This window comes from Staurois parvus, unplaced genomic scaffold (genome assembly GCF_062004578.1).
Source record: "Staurois parvus isolate SC_StPar_1 unplaced genomic scaffold, SC_StPar_1.0 ptg000714l, whole genome shotgun sequence".
Taxonomy (NCBI): Eukaryota; Metazoa; Chordata; class Amphibia; order Anura; family Ranidae; genus Staurois; species Staurois parvus.
In genome coordinates this window covers 2,758,793-2,779,323 of record NW_028318510.1, presented here as the reverse complement: position 1 = coordinate 2,779,323, position 20,531 = coordinate 2,758,793, and the positions used below count along the sequence as shown (strand labels likewise).

The window sequence follows — 20,531 nt, the reverse complement described above, 5'->3', positions numbered from 1 at the left end:
TCTGAATATTTTCTATTCAAGACAAAATAAGTTTTGGCATTTTCATATACTCCACTATAATACTATAACTGTGCTTGTGATTGCTAACTGGTTCAGTCACAACGTTTGTAATGCGTGACAAAAAAATAAAAATTACACAATGAAAAAGATAATTTAAAAGCATATCTAAACCCCCAAAATATTTTTAATATAATGAAACTTACTAGTCCTTAGATGCTCTGGCTGCATTAGTTTTATATTTTCAGGGTTTTTCCCTTTATTTACATTTGGAAATCCTGTGAATAACACACTTTTTGTCCCTGGGTAGCTACATTCACTCTTCCACTGCCACTATGGTGAGAGCCATATGTGCTACCAAGGCTGGAATACAACTCTGTGTGCTGTTTGCTTCTGTGTAAACTGTTGAAGTATATATGAACTTTCACCTTGTAAAACAACCCATTCAGTTTAAAATAAAAATGAAAGACAAATCATTTGTGTGAAAGAGGACATAGTTGATGGAGAGTGTGATGAGGCTGAAGTATTATGGGTGGAACTGCACATGAGGGTGCTTACTACAAAGGTAATCATTGGAGTTTGTTATAGGCCTCTCAGTGTTAATGAGGTGGAGACTCAGCTCCTTGCACAGATCAAAAGGGCTGCAAGGGCTGGGACAGTGATAATAATGGGGGATTTTAACTACTGGAGTAATGGTACTGCAGAAACAGTTAAAGGGCAAAAATGTTAAAACCTACTAAAGGACAATTTTATGGTACAGTTCATAGAGGCCCCTACTAGAAATGATGCTCTGCTGGACCTGGTAATCTCAAACCATGCAGAGCTTATTACGAATGTCCATATAAAAGAACATCTGGGTAGCAGTGACCATAACATGATTATATTTATTGTTAGCTGTAAACAGTAAGCACATACGGGAAAAATAAAAATGCTCAATTTCAAGATAGGAATTTTCCAAGGCTGAGAGCTGCTCTCCAAGACTTACACTGGGAGGGAATGTTGGCATTGATGAACACAACACAGAAATGGGAGTTCTTCAAAAAGACTGTATGTGAACACACTGCAAAATATATTCCCATGGGCAACAAGTTTAAAAGGCTAAAAATCAAACCTATGTGACTTACGGCAAAAGTAAAAAAGGTTATAGATAATAAGAAAAGAGCTTTTATTAAATATAAAGATGAAGGAACACTATCATCGTTTAAACATTACAAATAATATAACAGAATATGCAAAAAGGAAATAAAGGCTGCAAAAATTGAAAACGATTGCAGGACCAACCCCAAAAAAATTCTTCAATATATTAACAGTAAAAAAGGTCCAGTCCAAACATGTAGGCTCTTTACAAAATAATCTAGAGTGGGTGACTGGGGACAAAGAGAAGGCAAATTTATTTAATACCTTCTTCAGCTTTGTGTATACAAAGGAGCATGGGGGAGCTCTTGTCCATAATGGGATGGTATTGACCCAGATCCAGATGATCCACATTGGCTCACAATTGATATGATCCAAAAATATTTAGACAGAATAAAGGTGAATAAAGCACCTGGACTGGATGGCATACACCCACGGGTCCTTAAAGAATTGAGCTCTGTCATTTCAAAGCCATTGTTTCTAATTTTTAGGGACTCTTTGATGACTGGCATAGTATCACTGGATTGGCGTAAGGCCAATGTGGTGCCAATATTTAAAAAGGGGTCAAAATCTTTACCAAGTAATTATAGACCTGTTAGTTTAACTGCTATAGTTGGGAAGATACTGGAGAGTTTAATAAAAGACCACATAGATGAGTTCTTGTTGGAAAAAAATATTTTAAGCAACAGACAACATGGATTCATGAAAGACAGAAGTTGTCAAACAAATCTGATTTCTTTTTATGAGGAGGTGAGCAAAACCTTGGACAGAGGGGTGGCGGTGGACATGGTATACTTGGATTTTGCAAAAGCGTTTGACACAGTTCCCCACACATGGCTAATGTGTAAGATAAAGTCTACAGGCTTGGAAAAATCTGTATGTAAATGGATAGAAAACTGGCTAAAAGATCGTATTCAGAGAGTAGTGGTTAATGATTCATACTCTGAATGGTCTATAGTTGTTAATGGTGTACCCCAAGGTTCAGTGTTGGGACCCTTACTTTTTAATATACTTATAAATGATATAGGGTCTGAGATTAAAAATCCCATTTCAGTCTTTGCAGATGACACCAAGCTGTGCAGTGGAATAACGTCCTTGCAGGATGTCTTCAACTCACAAGCCGACCTCAATGCACTGTTTAATTGGGCAACTATGTGGCAAGTGAGGTTTAATGTTGATAAATGTAAGGTTATGCACTTGGGGGCTAAGAATATCCATGCATCATACATACTGGGGGAGGGGGTTACAACTGGGGGAATCAATGGTGGAGACGGATCTGGGGGTTCTGGTAGATATCAAGCTTAATAATGGCATGCAATGCCAAGCTGCAGTTTCTAAAGTGAGCAAAATCCTCTCTTGTATTAAAAGAGTTATAGACTCCAGAGAGAGAGATATCATATTACCCCGGTACAAATCATTAGTAATACCTCATCTGGAATATGCAGTTCAGTTTTGGGCACCAATTCAGAAAAAGAACATTGGGGAACTGGAGAAAGTACAGAGAAGGGCAACTAAACTGATACGAGGCATGGAGGAGATCAGCTATGAGGAAAGATTAGAGGAAGTGAATTTATTCTCTCTTGAGAAGAGGAGATTAAGGGGGGATATGGTCAACATGTATAAATACATCAGTGGTTCATATAGTGAACTCGGTGTAGAGCTATTCACCCTGAGGTCATCACAGAGGACAAGGGGGAACTCTTTACGTCTGGAGGAAAAGAAATTAATGTCCAAACACAGAAAGGTTTCTTCATAGTAAGAGCTGTGAAAAGTTGGAATAGACTCCCTCAAGAGTTGGTTCTGGCCAGCTTAGTGGATTGCTTCAAAAAAGGCCTGGATTCTTTCTTGGATACACAGAATATAACTGGATACTAACATTTATAGGTAAAGTTGATCCAGGGAATATCCGATTGCCTCTCGGGGGAACAGGAAGGAATTTTTTTCCCAACAGCCTTCCTCTGAATCAACTGTGGGTATAGGATTATAACTTTTTTTTATGGTTGAACTGGATGGACCTTTGTCTTTTTTCAGCCCGACTAACTATGTAACTATGTGTGTGTGTATATATATATATATATTTTGGATCTTTGGAGGACAGGCAGGCTGTGCACCCAACACAGCCAGAAAACTGACCACACTGGGATGGATGTGCTCTCATGCCTAGTATGGTCAGCTTGAAATAGGAGAGCAGGAGGACTGGCAGGAACACCAGGGATTTCACACAAAGGAAGCAATACAAATAGAATGGGATACTTTTTAACACAATTACATGTTACAGCTGGCACATATCAGGATTATGAAATGTTGGGGTAACATATTCTTTAAGGCTGTTGGGATTAGGTGTATACAGAAAAAGATATAGTTGTTAGTGCATTCTGTGACACTCATAGGAAGTGACAAGGGCATTGCATTATTGGTAAGATCAACAGATTTTTCTGTAATCAATGAAAATGTTCTTACCCTGAAAAATAAGAAAACTAATGCATCCACCACATTTAAAGACTGGTAGCTGCAATATATCACATTTTTGTTTTTGGGTTTAGTTATCCTTTTAGAATACATCATCTTTGGTATATAGGACTCTACAGTTATTTTGGTAAAAAGTCGAATATATTTTTGTTCTGTTTTGGAAAGACTATAGTCCAGTATGTCCACTTATGCATTTTCCATAATACTGATCCAGCTGCTGAGCTGATATGAGTTGCTTCAGGTAAGACAGCATTGCAAAAACATCTAGGCTCTTCTATGCCCTGAAATTGTCCCGTTGCCTTAGTGAACACTACAAATACTTTCTCCTAATGTTCGCAGTTGTACAAGTGGCCTTATATGGTCAGTAATTGTTACACTTACTCCTACAACGGAGCAGGGAATTTCACTGAACTGTACGTCGCAGATATTCTTTTGGCTTTACAAAGAATTGCTTAACTTGGTAATTTCATTTGCTGAGGAGAAGCAATACGCACACAATGATAACAGTAAAAAAACAAAACAAAACAAAAAAAAGCAACACTAGGTTGTAAAAATGTGTGTAGATTTTATTACAAATATGTGCTTTGGAGAAAAAGTAGTATTCCTGTATTCCTGTGCCTTTCTCTTTTCAGAATTTGGTGGAAAGTAAATAGGATTTGTATCTGTTACATGGTTGTATGATTCTGTAACCATTTTTGTTGTCAGATTCTTCTACAGGAACAGAACATAGGAATTCGATATAAATTTAATGTCCCCATCACCCGGACAGGGAGCGGCGATAATGAAGTGGGGTTTTCTTGGCATCATCTTCCGTGGTCAGAATGTTCAGCTACATGTGCCGGAGGTAAGATTTACTAGCTCCATTGAAGACACAGCCACCTAGAGTTTTCTGCAGCTCCATTCTTTACTGAAAGATAGAATTGGTGTAACCAACAAGTGTGTGCCAGTATGGAAATATGACTGACTTAAAGTGATACTCCACCTAATCCTTGTCTACTTTTTCCAGCCCACCCAATACTGTAGCAGAAGGTGAAAGTGAATCTCTCAAATGTGGGCACAGATAGCAGTAACCCTTCCACAAGCCACCCAAAAGTAGTAAAAAAAAGTTTTAGCTGGGATCCATTAGCTCTAGGGAGGCCCTTTCTGCTACTTTCTATCATTGTCACTATTGTCTCCAAATTTAACTGAAGTCCTGGGGATTCTCCACAGAAGTAGCAACAAGCCTTCTTCACTTCTCTCTCTCTAGCTAGGATGAGTTTTGTCACCAACTTTTTAGGCCAGAGATGCATTGCAGTAATGTATTGCAAAAGATGATGCATCTTTTTATTTTTCTGTTTGGTGCATTAGACAGCCAATAAAAATGAACAAGCGGCCTTAATGCAACTCACATTAATGCATGACAATGTGTGTACATGCATTGTACACAACGCACAATTTAACCACTAGCCTCCTGGGCACTTTTACCCCCTTCCTGCCCAGGCCAATTTTCAGCTTTCAGTGCTGCCGCACTTTGAATGACAATTGTGCGGCCATGCAACACTGTACCCATTTTTTATAATTTTGTCTTCACACATATAGAGCTTTCTTTTGGTGGTATTTAATCACAACTGCTTTTATTCTTTGCTAAACAAATGAAAAAAGACCGAAAATTAAAAAAAAAATAGTTTTTCTTCGTTTCTATTATAAAATTTAGCAAACAGGTAATTTTTCTCCTTCAGCGATGTGTGTTGATGAAGCTGCACTGATGGGCACTGATAGGCAGCACTGATGGGCACTGATAGGCTGCACTGATGCGGCGGCACAGGTGGGCATTGATGAGGAGGCACTGATGAGGCTTCACTGAAATGCGGCACTGATAGGCGGCAATGATGGGCATTGATGAGGAGGCACTGTGGCACTGATAGGTGGTACTGACTGGCGGAACTGATAGGGGGAACTGACGGGCACACATTGGCAGCACTGATGAGAACTGATTGGCATTTATTGGCAGCACTGATGGGCACTTTTGGGGCTGCACTGATAATGAGGGCACTGATAATCAGTGCCCTAATTATCATTGTAGATGTCTCCTTTAACACTTGCCAGTTGTCTGCAGTACTTTCCTCGTGCTGTGACAGCATGAGGAAAGTACTGCCGATAACCGGCAAATGTGTTTTCAACGTGATAAGCTGTGATTGGACACAGTGGATGACATGGTAAAAGGCCTCTGTTATTGGCCCTTTACTGTGTCATGTAAAGGGCCAATCACAGAGAGCAATCACACAATCAGAGAACGCCGGGTGCACGCCACAGGGGGTGTGGTTCTGGGAGAACATCATATGATGCCCTCCCAGAACTGGACGACTGAGCTGTAGCTGTCATTCACATATAGCGTGGTCAGCAAGTGGTTAAATATGTCCTTAAACCATACAATTAAAATATTGTAGTTTACTAGTCCTGGTGATCCTGCTAGTAACATACAGGAGAAACTCAAAAAATTTGACTATCGTGCAAAAGTTCATTTATTTCAGTAATGCAACTTAAAAGGTGAAACTAATACATGAGATAGACTCATTACATGCAAAGCAAGATAGTTCAAGCCGTGATTTGTCATAATTGTGATGATTATGGCTTACAGCTCATGAAAACCCCAAATCCACAATCTCAGAAAATTTGAATATTGTGAAAAGGTGCAATATTCTCGGCTCAAAGTGTCCCACTCTAGTCAGCTAATTAAGCCATAACACCTGCAAAGGGTTCCTGAGCCTTTAAATGGTCTCTCAGTCTGGTTCAGTAGGAATCACAATCATGGAAAAGACTGCTTACCTGACAGTTGTGCAGAAAACCATCATTGACACCCTCCATAAGGAGGGAAAGCCTCAGAAGGTAATTGCAAAAGAAGTTGGATGTTCCCAAAGTGCTGTGTCAAAGCACATTAATAGAAAGTTATGTGGAAGGGAAAAGTGTGGAAGAAAAAGGTGCACAAGCAGTAGGGATGACCGCAGCCTGGAGAGGATTGTCAGGAAAAGGCCATTCAAAAGTGTTGGGGACTTTCACAAGGAGTGGACTGAGGCTGGAGTCAGTGCATCAAGAGCCACCACACACAGATGGATCCTGGACATGGGCTTCAAATTTCGTATTCCTTTTGTCAAGCTGCTCCTGAACAACAAACAACGTCAGAAGCGTCTTACCTGGGCTAAAGAAAAACAGACCTGGTCTGTTGCTCAGTGGTCCAAAGTCCTTTTTTCTGATGAGAGCAACTTTTGCATCTTATTTGGAAACCAAGGACCCAGAGTATGGAGGAAGAATGGAGAGGCACACACTGCAAGATGCTTGAAGTCCAGTGTGAAGTTTCCACAGTCTGTGTTGATTTGGGGAGCCATGTCATCTGCTGGTGTTGGTCCACTGTGCTTCATTAAGTCCAGGGTCAGCGCAGCCATCTACCAGGAGATTTTGGAGCACTTCATGCTTCCTTCCGCAGACGAGCTTTATGGGGATGCTGACTTCATTTTCCAGCAGGACTTGGCACCTGCCCACACTGCCAAAAGCACCAAAACCTGGTTCAATGACCGTGGGATTACTGTGCTTGATTGGCCAGCAGACTCGCCTGACCTGAACCCCATAGAGAATCTATGGGGCATTGCCAAGAGAAAGATGAGAGACATAAGAGCGAACAATGCAGCAGAGCTGAAGGCCGCTATTGAAGCATTCTGGTCTTCCATAACACCTCAGCAGTGCCACAGGCTGATAGCTTCCATGCCACGCCGCATTGAGGCAGTAATTGCTGCAAAAGGGCCCAAACCAAGTACTGAGTACATATGCATGCTTCTACTTTTCAGAGGTCCGATATTGTTCTAATTACAATCCTTGTTTTATTGATTGCATGTAATATTCTAATTTTCTGATATTGTGGATTTGGGGTTTTCATGAGCTGTAAGCCATAATCATCACAATTATGACAAATCACGGCTTGAACTATCTTGCTTTGCATGTAATGAGTCTATCTCATATATTAGTTTCACCTTTTAAGTTGCATTACTGAAATAAATGAACTTTTGCACGATATTCTAATTTTTCGAGTTTCACCTGTACTTCCTGCCCTAGGGTTAGCAACGTTCAGTCACTGTATTATTTTAATGAAGCAGCAGCATTGTCACCTAGGACGGGATGGGTTTTAGGACTATATAACTCTATAACAAAGGAGAGTGTTCTGTAGTCCACAGAATTGAATTGCAAAGGTTGATTACATTGCTTAAAATCTCAAATTACAAAGCAAACAATGAATGGTAGTTGCCAAAACACCTATTTTCAGCAAAGGTGGCAATGCAAGTTGAAAATAGTACTCGTGTTGCCATAAATTAATGATAGTTTTGCACAAAACAATTGAAGCTTAGTAAATTTGGCCTTATACGCCTTATACAAATATACTTCATATGTGTAATAAATATGAAGGGGCCCTATTTTCACCCTGGTCCTGTGGCTTTAATTGTTTCTCTGTAAGGAGTAAATGTTTATTTAGGCTATTTTACCTTTTTCTAGTCTACCTTTTTTAGCCACGTGAGTCAGGATATACATTTTCTGCTAAGTATAATGAATTTATCAATATGTAGAATTTCCACCAGTGACATCAGCGATTTTGCCTTGTTTTTCAGTTACCCTCTGCTTGTCCTTCATGTGTTGTAATGTCCTTCAGGCCTTCCAGCTGGAGTGCGTCTGCAGGCAATAAGTGTGTGTATAGCGTATCCACCCCATCTGATAGCACTCTCCTTTAACAGCCCCAGTGTGATCTGCTTTCATCATGTTAAATTAAAGCCAAACCAGTCCATTTATCCAATTTACATACAATTGCATACATAAGCATGTTGTCTCGTCATCTCTGCAGCAGATGTGAAGATCTTGTATTTGGAGCCTGCAGAGCCGCGCTCGTCAACTTGTCCACTGTAAAAGAGTAATAAAATAACCACTGCATAAAATACAAAATGCTAATGATGTGTATTGCAGATACAGTTAGTGTTTAATTGCTTTATTATATATGCTAATCTGTGGAAGTATTGTACAAGTAGTTATCCTCTACCAACATGTTGCAGCAACTTAAAGTACACTATATTGCCAAATGTATTGGGACACCTGCCTTTCCATGCACATGAACTTTAAAGCGGAGTTCCAGCCATTTTTGTGTTTATTAAAAGTCAGCAGCTACAAAAACTGTAGCTGCTGACTTTTAATAAACACACACTTACCTGTCCCGGAGTCCAGCGATGTACTCACCTGCGCAGTCCCTTCTCTCCTTCTGTCCTCCATGGCGCAGCATCTCTACTGTGGGCAGCAGGTTGTGACAGCTTGCGGCTTCACAGCCTGGTGCCCACTGTGCATTGCGTGAGTCCTGCCGCACCTCCTGATTGTTCCAGCAGTCTTCTGCGACCTGTGAAAGTTCTCAGGATACTGTGGGAGCAAGGAGGGGGCTAAACCTCCAATTCACTTTGCCACGGTGAACTGAGCCGGAAGTGGGAGTGGGTACCTGTCAAAACCAGGTACCTGCTCCCCCCAAAAGGTGCCAAATACTGTATGGCAGTGGAGGGGGGGGGGAGGCAATTAAGCAGAGCTTCCACTTTGAGTGGCACTCCACTTTAATGGCATTCCAGTCTTAGTCTGTAGGGTTCAATATTGAGTTGGCCCACGTTTTGCAGCTATAACAGCCTTAATTATTCTGGAAAGGCTGTCCACAAGATTTAGGAGGGTGACTATGGGAACGTTTGACCATTCTTCCAGATGCCCATTTGTGAGTTCAGGCACTGATGCCGGACTAGAAGGCCTGGCTTGCAGTCTCTGCTCTAATTCATCCCAATGGTGTTCTATCGGGTTAAGGTCAGGACTCTGTGCAGGCCAGTCAAGTTCCTCCACCCCACACTCGCTCATCCATGTCTTTATGGACCTTGCTTTGTGCACTGGTGTGCAGTCATGTTGGAACAGGAAGGGGCCATCTCCAAGCTGTTCCCACAAAGCTGACGCCTTAAGAGTTCCCTTCACTGGAACTAAAGGGCCAAGCTCATCCCCTAAAAAACAACCCCACAACATAATGCCCCCTCCATCAAACTTTACACTTGGCACAATGCAGTCAGGCAAGTACCGTTCTCCTGGCAACCGCCAAACCCAGACATGTCCATCAGATTGCCAGACAGAGAAGCGTGATTTGTCACTGCAGAGAACACATCTCCATTGCTTTAGGGTCCATTGCTTTACACCACTGCATCCAACACTTTGCACTGCACTTGGTAATGTAAGGCTTGAATGCAGCTGCTCAGCCATGGAAACCCATTCCATGAAGCTCTCTACACACTGTTGTACTAATCTGAAGGCCACATGAAGTTTGGAGGTCTTTAGCTATTGACTCTGCAGACAGTTGGCGACTTCTGCACACTGTGTGCTTCAGCATGCGCTGACCTCGCTCTATCATTTTACGTTGTTCCCAGTTGTTTCCACTTTGTTATAATACCACTAACAGTTGACTGTGGGATATTTAGTAGCAAGGAAATTTCACAGATGGACTCATTGCACAGGTGGTAACATATCACAGTACCACGCTTGAATTCACTGAGCTCCTGAGAGCGACTCATTCTTTCACAAATGTTTGTAGAAGCAGTCTGCATGCCTAGGTGCTTGATTATATACACCTGTGGCCATGGAGGTGATTGGAACACCTGAATCCAATGATTTGGAGGGCTGTCCCAATACTTTTGGCAGTATAGTATATATGTAAATCAGAATTATATACTTCTCCTATTTGCCTCATTTAGTTTAATTATACTGTACAATTGAAAGAGTTTTGTTATATCTGTTCATAAGTGCACAAATACCACTGCTACACTGAAATATCAAGCAGTGATATTGAAGTATCAACCCTGTCAGAAACTACAGAATGCCCCCCCCCCATGTGTTGGAGAGAGCAGATGTTTTGTAGTCCAAATCAGGAACAAGCAGCCTAGGATGACAATGCTGCATAGCACTGATAGATGTGTGGCATTCACTGTTTGTGTCTCTGGAGGAACTGCAGACCTGTGCATAGTGGAAGATGCCCTTAGAGATCTCATGCTATTTCTTTCTGTGAAACCACAGCAGCAGGTCTTGGTGCCCTTATCAAATAAGAAACTTAATTTACTCAGTACAGAAAATGAGAATCCAGTACACTCCTTGAATATCACTGTTTTTTTACTATATCAAAAGTAGGCAAAGGCTAATAATAATTAAAACCATCCAGTCAACAACCATTTCTCATGCAAAAAGCTCACTTTCTCAAGGCACTTGGATCTACCTTACAAGATGGTATGGATGGTTTTATTGTTTTTAATGTAGCACACCCCCAAAAGAGCCACTGTTTTCTCCCCTTAGAATGCACACAGCCAGGCACACAGTATTTCCTGCACTCTTCCACTGGCTCCAAAAAACGGTCAAGGGGTTTCTTTTTGTGCTTTTATTGAGAACGTTGAACTGGGTTGGGGAAAAGGAGCATGGGACACCCTCAAAACTGTAAAACTGGATAAATATAGGACACCTAAACTTCTGTCTGCATTTCATAGAACTGCTGGCTGCACTTCACAGAACGGTTGTCTGCTCTTCAGATACTGAATGTCCCACAGGATCTCTATGCTGCCAGTGACCTGTAGTCCTTCTAAGGTTTAAAAGCTACACACAGTTACTAACTCTTCAGCAATAGGGTTGCTTACTCACTTAGCCACAGTATCATTGGTTGCCTCCTGCCAATATCCACCAGGCTCTTCATAGTGAGGGACATGTAGACTCACACCACCATAGGACAGCTGGACTCTTCCCACCAACTTCCTTCTGGCTCTCTCCAGTGAGCTTTTCCAGAACCCATTTAATCCTTAGTTCTCAGCCTGCGAATAGACTCCCCAGCTAAGCCTAGCTAAGACTTCGGTGTCTTCCTGACAGATTCTCCCAGAAAGCTTCCCCAGGGGTCTCCTCTAGCAGGACTGGACCCAGGAACACTTTACCGTACTACCTAGGCCTCGGACTATTTATGGTTTCTCTTGCCACCTTCTGGACACCTCCTCAGGTATTACCTAGAGTTACATAAATATTCAGGTTGCTCACTCTGTCTTTCCTCGCACTATGGTTCTAGAACCCTCTAAAAGACAGGGGGAAGTAAGAGAGCAGCATCCTGTGAAACACTGAGCAGCCTTAATTAACCAACTCCCTGCTCCTTTGATTACAGAGGAGCTAACTAAATTTATTTAGCAGCCTACACTACACTAGGAGGGTGTTACATCAGACTTTGCTTACTTTTGATACAATAAAAAGGAGTGATATGCCTTCGGTGTTCTGGATTCTCATTTTCTGGACTGAGTAAATTATGCTGACAATGCTGCTCCTCCATAGAGTACAGTAAGTAATCATTGTTGCCCTTGGGCAGAAAGTTTGTTATTGGCAGGGTCATCAACTGAAAGCACAACATTAAAACTTGGATTTTATGAATGGTATGTAAAATGCAGGCCACAGTGTAGAGTAAACACTCCAGTGTCCAGCAGAAAGTGATATTTGCTCTCTGCTATAAATAGGCCCTGTTACTTGGTATTAGCCAGGAGCTGCGATTATGGTGCCCTGAATACTGACAATGTAATGGGACAGTGAGACTAGGTTTACACTTAAGCTGCTCTGCAAACTGCGTTTCCACAGACTTGGCAGCCCATTCATGTGAATGGGCTGCTGTGCCTTCGTTTCATGAAGGAAAAAGGTTCCTGCACTTTTTTAAATGCACCATGCGCTTTCCCACATTTTTTAGATGCGTGTGTGTGTGCTGTTAATGAATGGCAGCTCCAGGTGTCTGCAAAAGAGCAGCACGTTTTGCCTGTGGGTAGATGCAGGAGGTAGAAAAAGTGAGACTTACACTCTGTCCTGCACCTAAAACCACCCACACAAGTTTAAACTTGGCTTGAGGGAATTCTGTTTCCACCTGCTGTCATCCATGCTATCCAGTGTCACCTTCAACAATGTGCAGCGTAAATGGTTGGTTAGGGAGCACCCAATATATAGTATGTGTGCAAACCAATGTTGGTCCCTAAAGTACAATCTGAGAAAGACTGATTTGAAAAGTGTTTTTCACCTGCTTCATTGCTAGTCTAAAAGGTGATTGCCTTTTGATTTAGAACTATTTCCTTGCACATCTAACTATACACTTTTTCGAAGTTGTTAAATTGCCATTTTTGTGCAGCTTTTGAAATCATTACCATTTTCCATTCCTGATGACAACTACGCTGGAAAAGGGGAAAAAATGGTGTCCAGAAAATTCAGACATGGTTCTTGTAAATGCTCATTTAGTAAAAATTGTGTTTTATAATTTAGTATCTTGAAAAAGAATACTTGAATATAAAGCTTCTTTTTCCACTCAGAAGACAAAGGTATTGGCAAAAGGATGAACATCTCATGATTTGATGAGGATGTCAGAAGGAATGTCTGGGTTAACCAGCTTGTTACACTTTTATTGATGCACCATTCACCCGGTTTTGGCACTCCTATTATGGAGAACTGTAAGCTTATACAGACATTTATTTTTGTGGTTGTCCTTTAAAGCGAACATACCATGAACACATTTGGCATTCAAGGTGTCCAGTATTTTAGAGCTTCAGGGCACAGAGAGTCATAGAAGCTCATACTAGATTCTGAGGAACATCTGTAAATCCATGAGGGGGTTTGACACTTAATCAGTTACGTTTTTGTTTTCACAAGCATGCTCTTTTATTGTTAGCCATAAATCTTGCAGATTGAAAAGCTGGTTTTTTTCCATGGTGCTGCTTGCAATTATTCCCCTGACACTTTGAATCATTTTATCTAGCCGTATTTTCCATATTATGGGTGATGTCTGGTGAGAGCTTATCCTGCCAGTGATTTCATGCCTGCTACCATTTCAGACAAGAGGAAATGTACCCAAACAATACTTCCCATATGATGGGTTCAAAGCATTTCCTGTTGATTTCAACACTTAGATGATGCAGAGATTATATGTACAATGAGGAAATTCGACTTTTAATTGACATTCCCAAAGCAATACCATCTGAAAGGTTGACATTGGACAGACGTTTTTCTATACAGCCTCAACAACCCAAGTAGGAATAGCCTTACACACATAGGTTTCTTTGGTTCAGCTCACAGGCTGAATGAGAGAAAATTAATGGAGTCCTCAATCTACACTAAACAGCATGGATGGAGGGACCTCCCTTGCCAGCTTCTGTTTTCAGTCAAACATGACACCTGCGGCTTCCTGAATGCCCAAACTGACTGCATTTCATAGGAAGTATTTATTTGTAGGTTGGAATGTTTCCATCTGGCAGATTAGATTCTTAGATAGACTATTGGCGAGCCAGATAGTGCCTACAGGGCCACTCACGGCTCAAATTTTGGCCAAATTCAAGTAGAGTATGGCTGGCTTAAGACCAAGACATTGCAGTTTATAGTTAGTTGAGCCAAAAGGAACCAAATTAGCCATCCACTAAACCAATTCAGAACACAGAAGAGTCTTTCTGGAAGAGAAGGTCCAGAAAGGTCCAGAAATATTTCACAAATAGCCAAAAACAAGGAGTTGATTCTTCATTTTAGGATAGCTGGCAGAACCATAAAAATCATTCCTTTTTGCTCTTTGGGCAACTGTACTTCCAGAATGGCTGGTTTTTAGTACAGATACAGTGTAATATTATAGAGAAATGTGTTTCAAACTGCATATGGCTGTTTCATACTTGTTAGCCATCATTGGTGCAGTACACAAGGTATAACCCAATAGGTTATGATGAGGTAGGCCAAAACAAACTAAAAAGCTTTCTACTGAACCAGTGTGATGTAAAATAGAAGATATCTATTTCCATCACTGATCTTTGATATGGAGTTTTCTGAGAAGTTTTCTATGTGCTTTCTGTTTTAAGAGGGCTCTGTTGTGCTTTGAGCTAGGTCATGGAAAGGCAGTTATCTCTTAGAACTTTGGGTGGTTAGATCTCTGCCCCTACTTACATGACTTTATTTTTATTATTTATTTATTACAGGTACTTATATAGCGCCGTCAATTTACACAGCGCTTTACATATATATTGTACATTCACATCAGTCCCTAACCCTCAAGGGGTGTACAATCTAAGGTCCCTAACTTACATTCATGTATACACATACTGGGGTCAATTTAGACAGGATCCAATTAACCTACCACCATGTCTTTGGAGTGGAGTGTGGGAGGAAACCGGAGTACCTGGAAGAAACCCGTGCAGGCACAGAGAGAACATTCAAACTCCAGGCAGGTGGTGCCATGGTTGGGATTCGAACCAACAACCCTAGTACTGCCAGGTGAAAGTGCTTACTTACTGTATCACTGGAATATATTGCCATACCTGTCCAATAGTAATGTGACAAACGTGTTACTTTGTGTAGCCAGCCTGCTTGGCATAGACAGAGAGATATATAGGACACTGTGCAGCAGTGTTCTCTCTGCTCCCAATAGACATCAGCTGAATGGGTTAAGGCTACCTCGCCTTCATTCACCAGGGGAAACTGACAAGCATAAGGAGCTCAAGAGTCTTGATGGTTGGCAGCATTGAATCATGGGAGATGAAGTTCAGGAAAGAAATTTACTATGGCAGGTAATGGACCATTGGACTACAATTCCCAATGCCAGTCGAGTACAAGAGGAGAAAGAGCTGTGTTTTCACAGGCTGAATACTGTTGCTGTAATACATGCAATGATCTTTAAATAATGAACAAAAATTCAGCGCTCACATGATATAGAAGGGGATGGTGACATAGGGTATAGTGGAAGGAAAAATGGGAACTGACTGAACATAGAATATAATGGAGAAGAGTCACTGGGTGGAATGGTCCATAGGATAGGCAATTGGAGGAGAAGGCAGACCAAGGAACCAGGGCACCTGGATAGGAGCCAGCAAGCCTTGTCAGAGATGGTGAAGATCCTATGTGGCCAAAGTGGTGGCAGTGTGAACACAGTTGGTGTGTCCTGAGGCTGATGATGGAAGAAGGGATGGACCAGAAGGCAAATGCCTGGGAAGGGATCGGCAGCTCCTCATCAAGGATGTGGATAATTCCTTGAAGATAAGCAGAAGAAAAGGAGGGCGTCAGGTCAGAAGGAGTAAATACAGTGAAAAACTGTAAAACAGAAGACTTACATCTGGGATTCCTTCTGTCGGCATGTGGAGTGGAAGGACCAGCAGAGGAGCAGGTTGGTGGTGCAATCAGGTGGATGGATCGGTGACAGCAGTGGGACCATGCAGGGAGCCACTCGCAACTCGGTGATATGTGTTCCAATTTCCCGCCCGGCAGGGGAGAAGATGAGTCTCCACTGCTTGGCGGGAATTTTGAACGGACACTGCTGAGCCAGCGAGTGCCTCCCTGCTTGGTCCCGCTGCAATCACTGATCCATCCACCTGAGTGACCACGATCCTACTCCTCTGCCTGTTCTTCATTTCCACATGCCGACTGGAGGTGTTTTATATGTAAGTCTTCTGCATTAAAGCCTTTACTGTTTATATCCAATTCTCCCCTGGCACTTCCTTTCCACTGCTTTCCACGGCAGCTGTCATGGCACCTGTCATCTTCTTCCCTGAACTTTGAACATACATCACCGAGTTGCGAGCGGCTCTCTGCATGGACCCACTGCTGTCACCAATCCACCCACCTGATTGCACCACCATCCCGCTCCTCTGCTGGTCCTTCCACTCCACATGCCGACTGAAGGAACCCCAGATGTAAGTCTTCTGTTTTACAGTTTTTCACTGTATTTACTCCTCCTGACCTGGCGCCCTCCTTTTCTTTTGAATACCGTTGTTTTGAGGAGACCGAAGTGTGCACATTGCTGCTCCTGTGCGTACGTCAATCTGCTACAAGCCTGAGGCCATGTGCAGAGGACCAGAGTCATTCCAGGCAGATACAAAAAGGAGTTGACATCTGAACAGCGTGACCCTGTTGCTGTACTCCTGAGAAGGGTGAGAGGACACTGTTGCCATTAACCTGTTGCTGCCAGCAGAGATTGAGCACATAGGGACTGGCCATCTAACTAGCAGCATAATTCACTGCATGCAGACTTTACTGGGAGTGTACTAATGTGCACCACCATAAAGATTGGGACCCAACGCTATCCAGCTGAAGAGCTAGGGCTAAAGACTGCTCACTCAGCTGCTTCACAGGAACCTTGCCTATTGTCCATAATAAGAGGTACTTATTTAGGGAGTTTTAAATTTGCTTGCTACATTAATATAGAGTACACTCTAAAGTGGATATAGCCTACTGTTTACAGAGGAGTTATCATATTGATTATCATTGGTGTTACTATTTTCTAATGCCATTACCTATTGATGATTTAGTGAAATACCAGATTTACTCTAATTTAGCTGCATAGAACTTCATTATATGCTGCTGTAGCCTAGTGATTATATTGTCCAGTGAACGGTGAGTGATCTAATCCTTTTCTTATTCATTTATGTACATACTGCTATTTACTGCAACCCATGACAATATATTGGGTTAAATATCACTAACCAGTCTAGTGTTTTTACTTTTTGATACTGAACCTTAGTTGTGTGCAGGGTATGTATGTTTGTGCTGCTAGTAGCAGTGTAGTATCCATTTGCTTAACCTGGTGTGTCAGTGGGGTTGAGGTTGTTTTCAAAGTCGAGGCAGAAAAACAGAGATCCCAGTCTAACAAGTGGCTCCTGCTGGGGTAGCGCAACATTTTAAACTTTCACGTTTCTTAATAAAAGAGTGAAAGAATATAAACTGCTCATAGGGAGACATAGGGAACAATCTTGCTTATCCCTTATCTTGCTCAAAGCCTTACAGACAGAGCATGTCTGACAGAAAACAATAGACTCTGCAAGCTGTAATGGTGTAAAACACCCACAATGCTCCTTGTTATCAGTGCCCTATGAAGAGGGAACCAGACTGTTAACTGCAAGCATTGTTCTAAATTAGCAAAATTACTTGCTTTTATTGGGACATTTTTATGTAACCTAAAGGGGGTTGAATATCATTAAAAAAATCCTTGTTAAGATGCTCACTGCATAGTTTAATATAGTAACAAATTAGGTGTAATATCTAGGTAATCCACAGTATTACTGCACCTGATAATAACTGGACCTCAAGCACTCAATATACAGGGGTTGGATAAAAATATGGAAACTCTACATGATTTGCATGTGTGGAAGTGACAACATGTTTTGCATTGAAATCGGAAATGATGTAACATTCTTTTGCTTCCACTGTGTGATGAGGCACCTAGCTAACAGGTGAGAAGCTTCACTTTCCTCATTCACTGCATGCGCTGCTAGTAATATGGAGTCATATCAGAGCTTACTGAGTTTCAAAGAGGGCAAATTGTTGGTGCCCACTTAGCTGGTGCCTCTGTGACTGGAGTTACAGTACCAATTTATTTGAGGTGTCTCTCCGTACATTTTCAAAGGTTATGACAGCGTATACAATTTCCGTCATCTGACAAGCATAAATGGGGTCGACATAGTCAACTGACTGAAAGAGACTAAAGAACATTGCATAGGATTGTAACTTGGAATAAAAAAACAACTGCTGCAAAAGTGACTGCAGAGCTCAGTCTCAGTCTTCCAAAGCCAGTGTCCACAAAAACTGTGTGGGAGGAACTCCATAAGCAAAACATTCATGGGCGAGCTGCAATTGCCAAACCACTAGTGACTGATATTAATGCTCAGAAGAGGAGAGAGTGGTGCAACACCTATAAATTGTGGACTACGGATCAATGTAAGACTGTAATATGGTTAGATGTATCGAGCTTCACACTGTTCCTAACCACCGGACGTGTTTACATGTGGCGAACACAAGTCCCAAGCTTACTATTAGGATTGTCTTGTCCCAATGGTGGCGGCACAATCATGGTTTGGGCAGCCATATCTTGGTATTCTGCAGGCCCCATCATCACCTTGAAATATAGAGTCACTGCCAATGACTATGTACAAATTTTGGTCAACCATGTGCACTCCATGGCACAGACAGTTTCCCAAAGACAGTTTCATTTACCAAGATGATAATGCTCCAATTCACACAGCTGGTGTAGCTGATGCAGACAAAGTCCTTCCCTGGGCGCCAGACCTCAATATCATAGAGCCACTATAGTCAATTTTGGAGAGCAAGGTTCAGGCTTGTTTTCCACCTCTGGCATCTCTCCGAGAACTGGAACGATTTTTGCTTGAAGAGTGGTATCAGATCCCATTATCTGCCATCTAAGACTTATATTTGTCAATTCCCAGGAGAATTCAGGTCGTCTTGGATGCCTTTTTGGTCCAACACCATATTAGGTAACGATTTTGTTAATTTACATAGTGTTTCCATAATGTTGTCCAACCCCTGTGTAATCTAGAGTTTTTCTTAATGCATGCTATTGAGATAAAATTTAACCACAAAGAGAGTGCATTGTTTTATGTGAGTCATCTGACCTGCACAGTAAAAAGAAAGAAAGAAGCACAACCACTGTATAATCCTGCCAGACAGGACAGCCCTATACTACCTTTATTAATAATAGGTATGTAAATAATGGTAAAAAAACCACAGCATTTTAAGAATTTACAAGTACTTACAGAACAAATCTAGCTTAATGTGAACATTACTAGTTATACTGTTGCTTTCAAAGAGGACTTTCAGGTATGGATATTTTAAACATAGTTCCATTTGTCCAGCTTGGACCAATGTAACTATGCATACACCATACTGGCCAATGCTCCTGGAAGCTAGAAATCACTGAGGTAGACCCCACTACTCTCTCCACTGCGTCCAAACAGAGAAAACTTTGCATTCATTCAGAAAATGCAAGACGTTCTCTGAATGGCGCTCATGCACAGCACCCAACCTCCTGTGTTCATAATGCAGCAGGGCAGCCACTTAGCACGGGAACCAGAAGCTAGTGGATATGACTGGAGCAGCAGTGCTCAAAATCCAGCAAAGATGTGTTCCTGCAGTGTGCTGGCGTGTATTCTTGGGGAATTCAAGGCACCCAGCTTTCCTAGCATATAACAGCTAGGCACATTGATGTCACCAGCGCCACTGGGAAGTTTCAAAAGCCAATTTCCCATGTAAGTATTTATTTATCACAATGCTGTGTATTTTTTTACCACTGTGTATGCATTTTTTTTTTAATATAGGTGGTGCAGGTCTGTCATCTGAGTGGACATTCCATTTTCTTGGAAGGTCCTCTTTAATGCATAGTGATCAGATGTATTTTTAAATGTTTATTTGAAAAGAAATGAAAATAGTACACATTTCCTTTAAGTTGTGTTTTTATTTTCACCATTGGGCATCGAAACAATGTAGATAGACTTGAGTAACCCAGGGTATACATTAGCAACTCTGTCAATAGCTAACTGTTGCCTGTATAGGGCTTCAGAGTAACATTTTATTTTTGCAGTGTCCTCAGTTGTTACATACTTCAATAAGGATGTTAATTAATGAGATGTCCAGAATGATGTTATTATGAATGGCTGGAAAGGAGTCTCCTATTGAATGGTAAAACCCTTGAAGTCTATGACAATATCACACAGAGGCCCCTGTGCAGTGCTTTTTACTGTGTGGTGGGGTGATGCATGCTCTCTTGTGATCTATCAGCCTAATATGGCTGGGGGGCCGCTTGAAGCCTATTCAGAAGAATAACCTTGAGCTGGAGGTGCGAAATGAAAAGTGACAGAGCTTTATAATCAGAGAGCACTGGAACTGAAAGAGAACCCTTTGTGTTTCTGTGTGAGGTGGCACTTTCCCACAGTAAATGATCATATTTCATTCAAACGGCAACCATCTTTTCCTTAATTTGATTACAAGCATGTAATTAGTAGGAAGTACACTTACCCATAGCTAAAAGATCAGAAATAGATATACTCCAGATTTTGTGTGATCATATTACAATTCAGCATCTTAGTAAAAAGACAACTGTTGTG

At 41.6% G+C, this 20,531-nt stretch overlaps 1 protein-coding gene across 1 annotated transcript in view; it reads left to right on the top strand.

Annotated features, from left to right (window-relative positions):
• The window catches only part of ADAMTS6 (ADAM metallopeptidase with thrombospondin type 1 motif 6), a 433,529-nt gene that overhangs the window by 351,872 nt on the left and 61,126 nt on the right, over positions 1 to 20,531 (top strand). Inside the window, exon 20 of the mRNA XM_089653457.1 lies at positions 4,306 to 4,444. Coding sequence (XP_089509583.1) covers positions 4,306 to 4,444 — 139 coding nt within the window. The remainder of the gene's footprint in view (positions 1 to 4,305; positions 4,445 to 20,531) is intronic.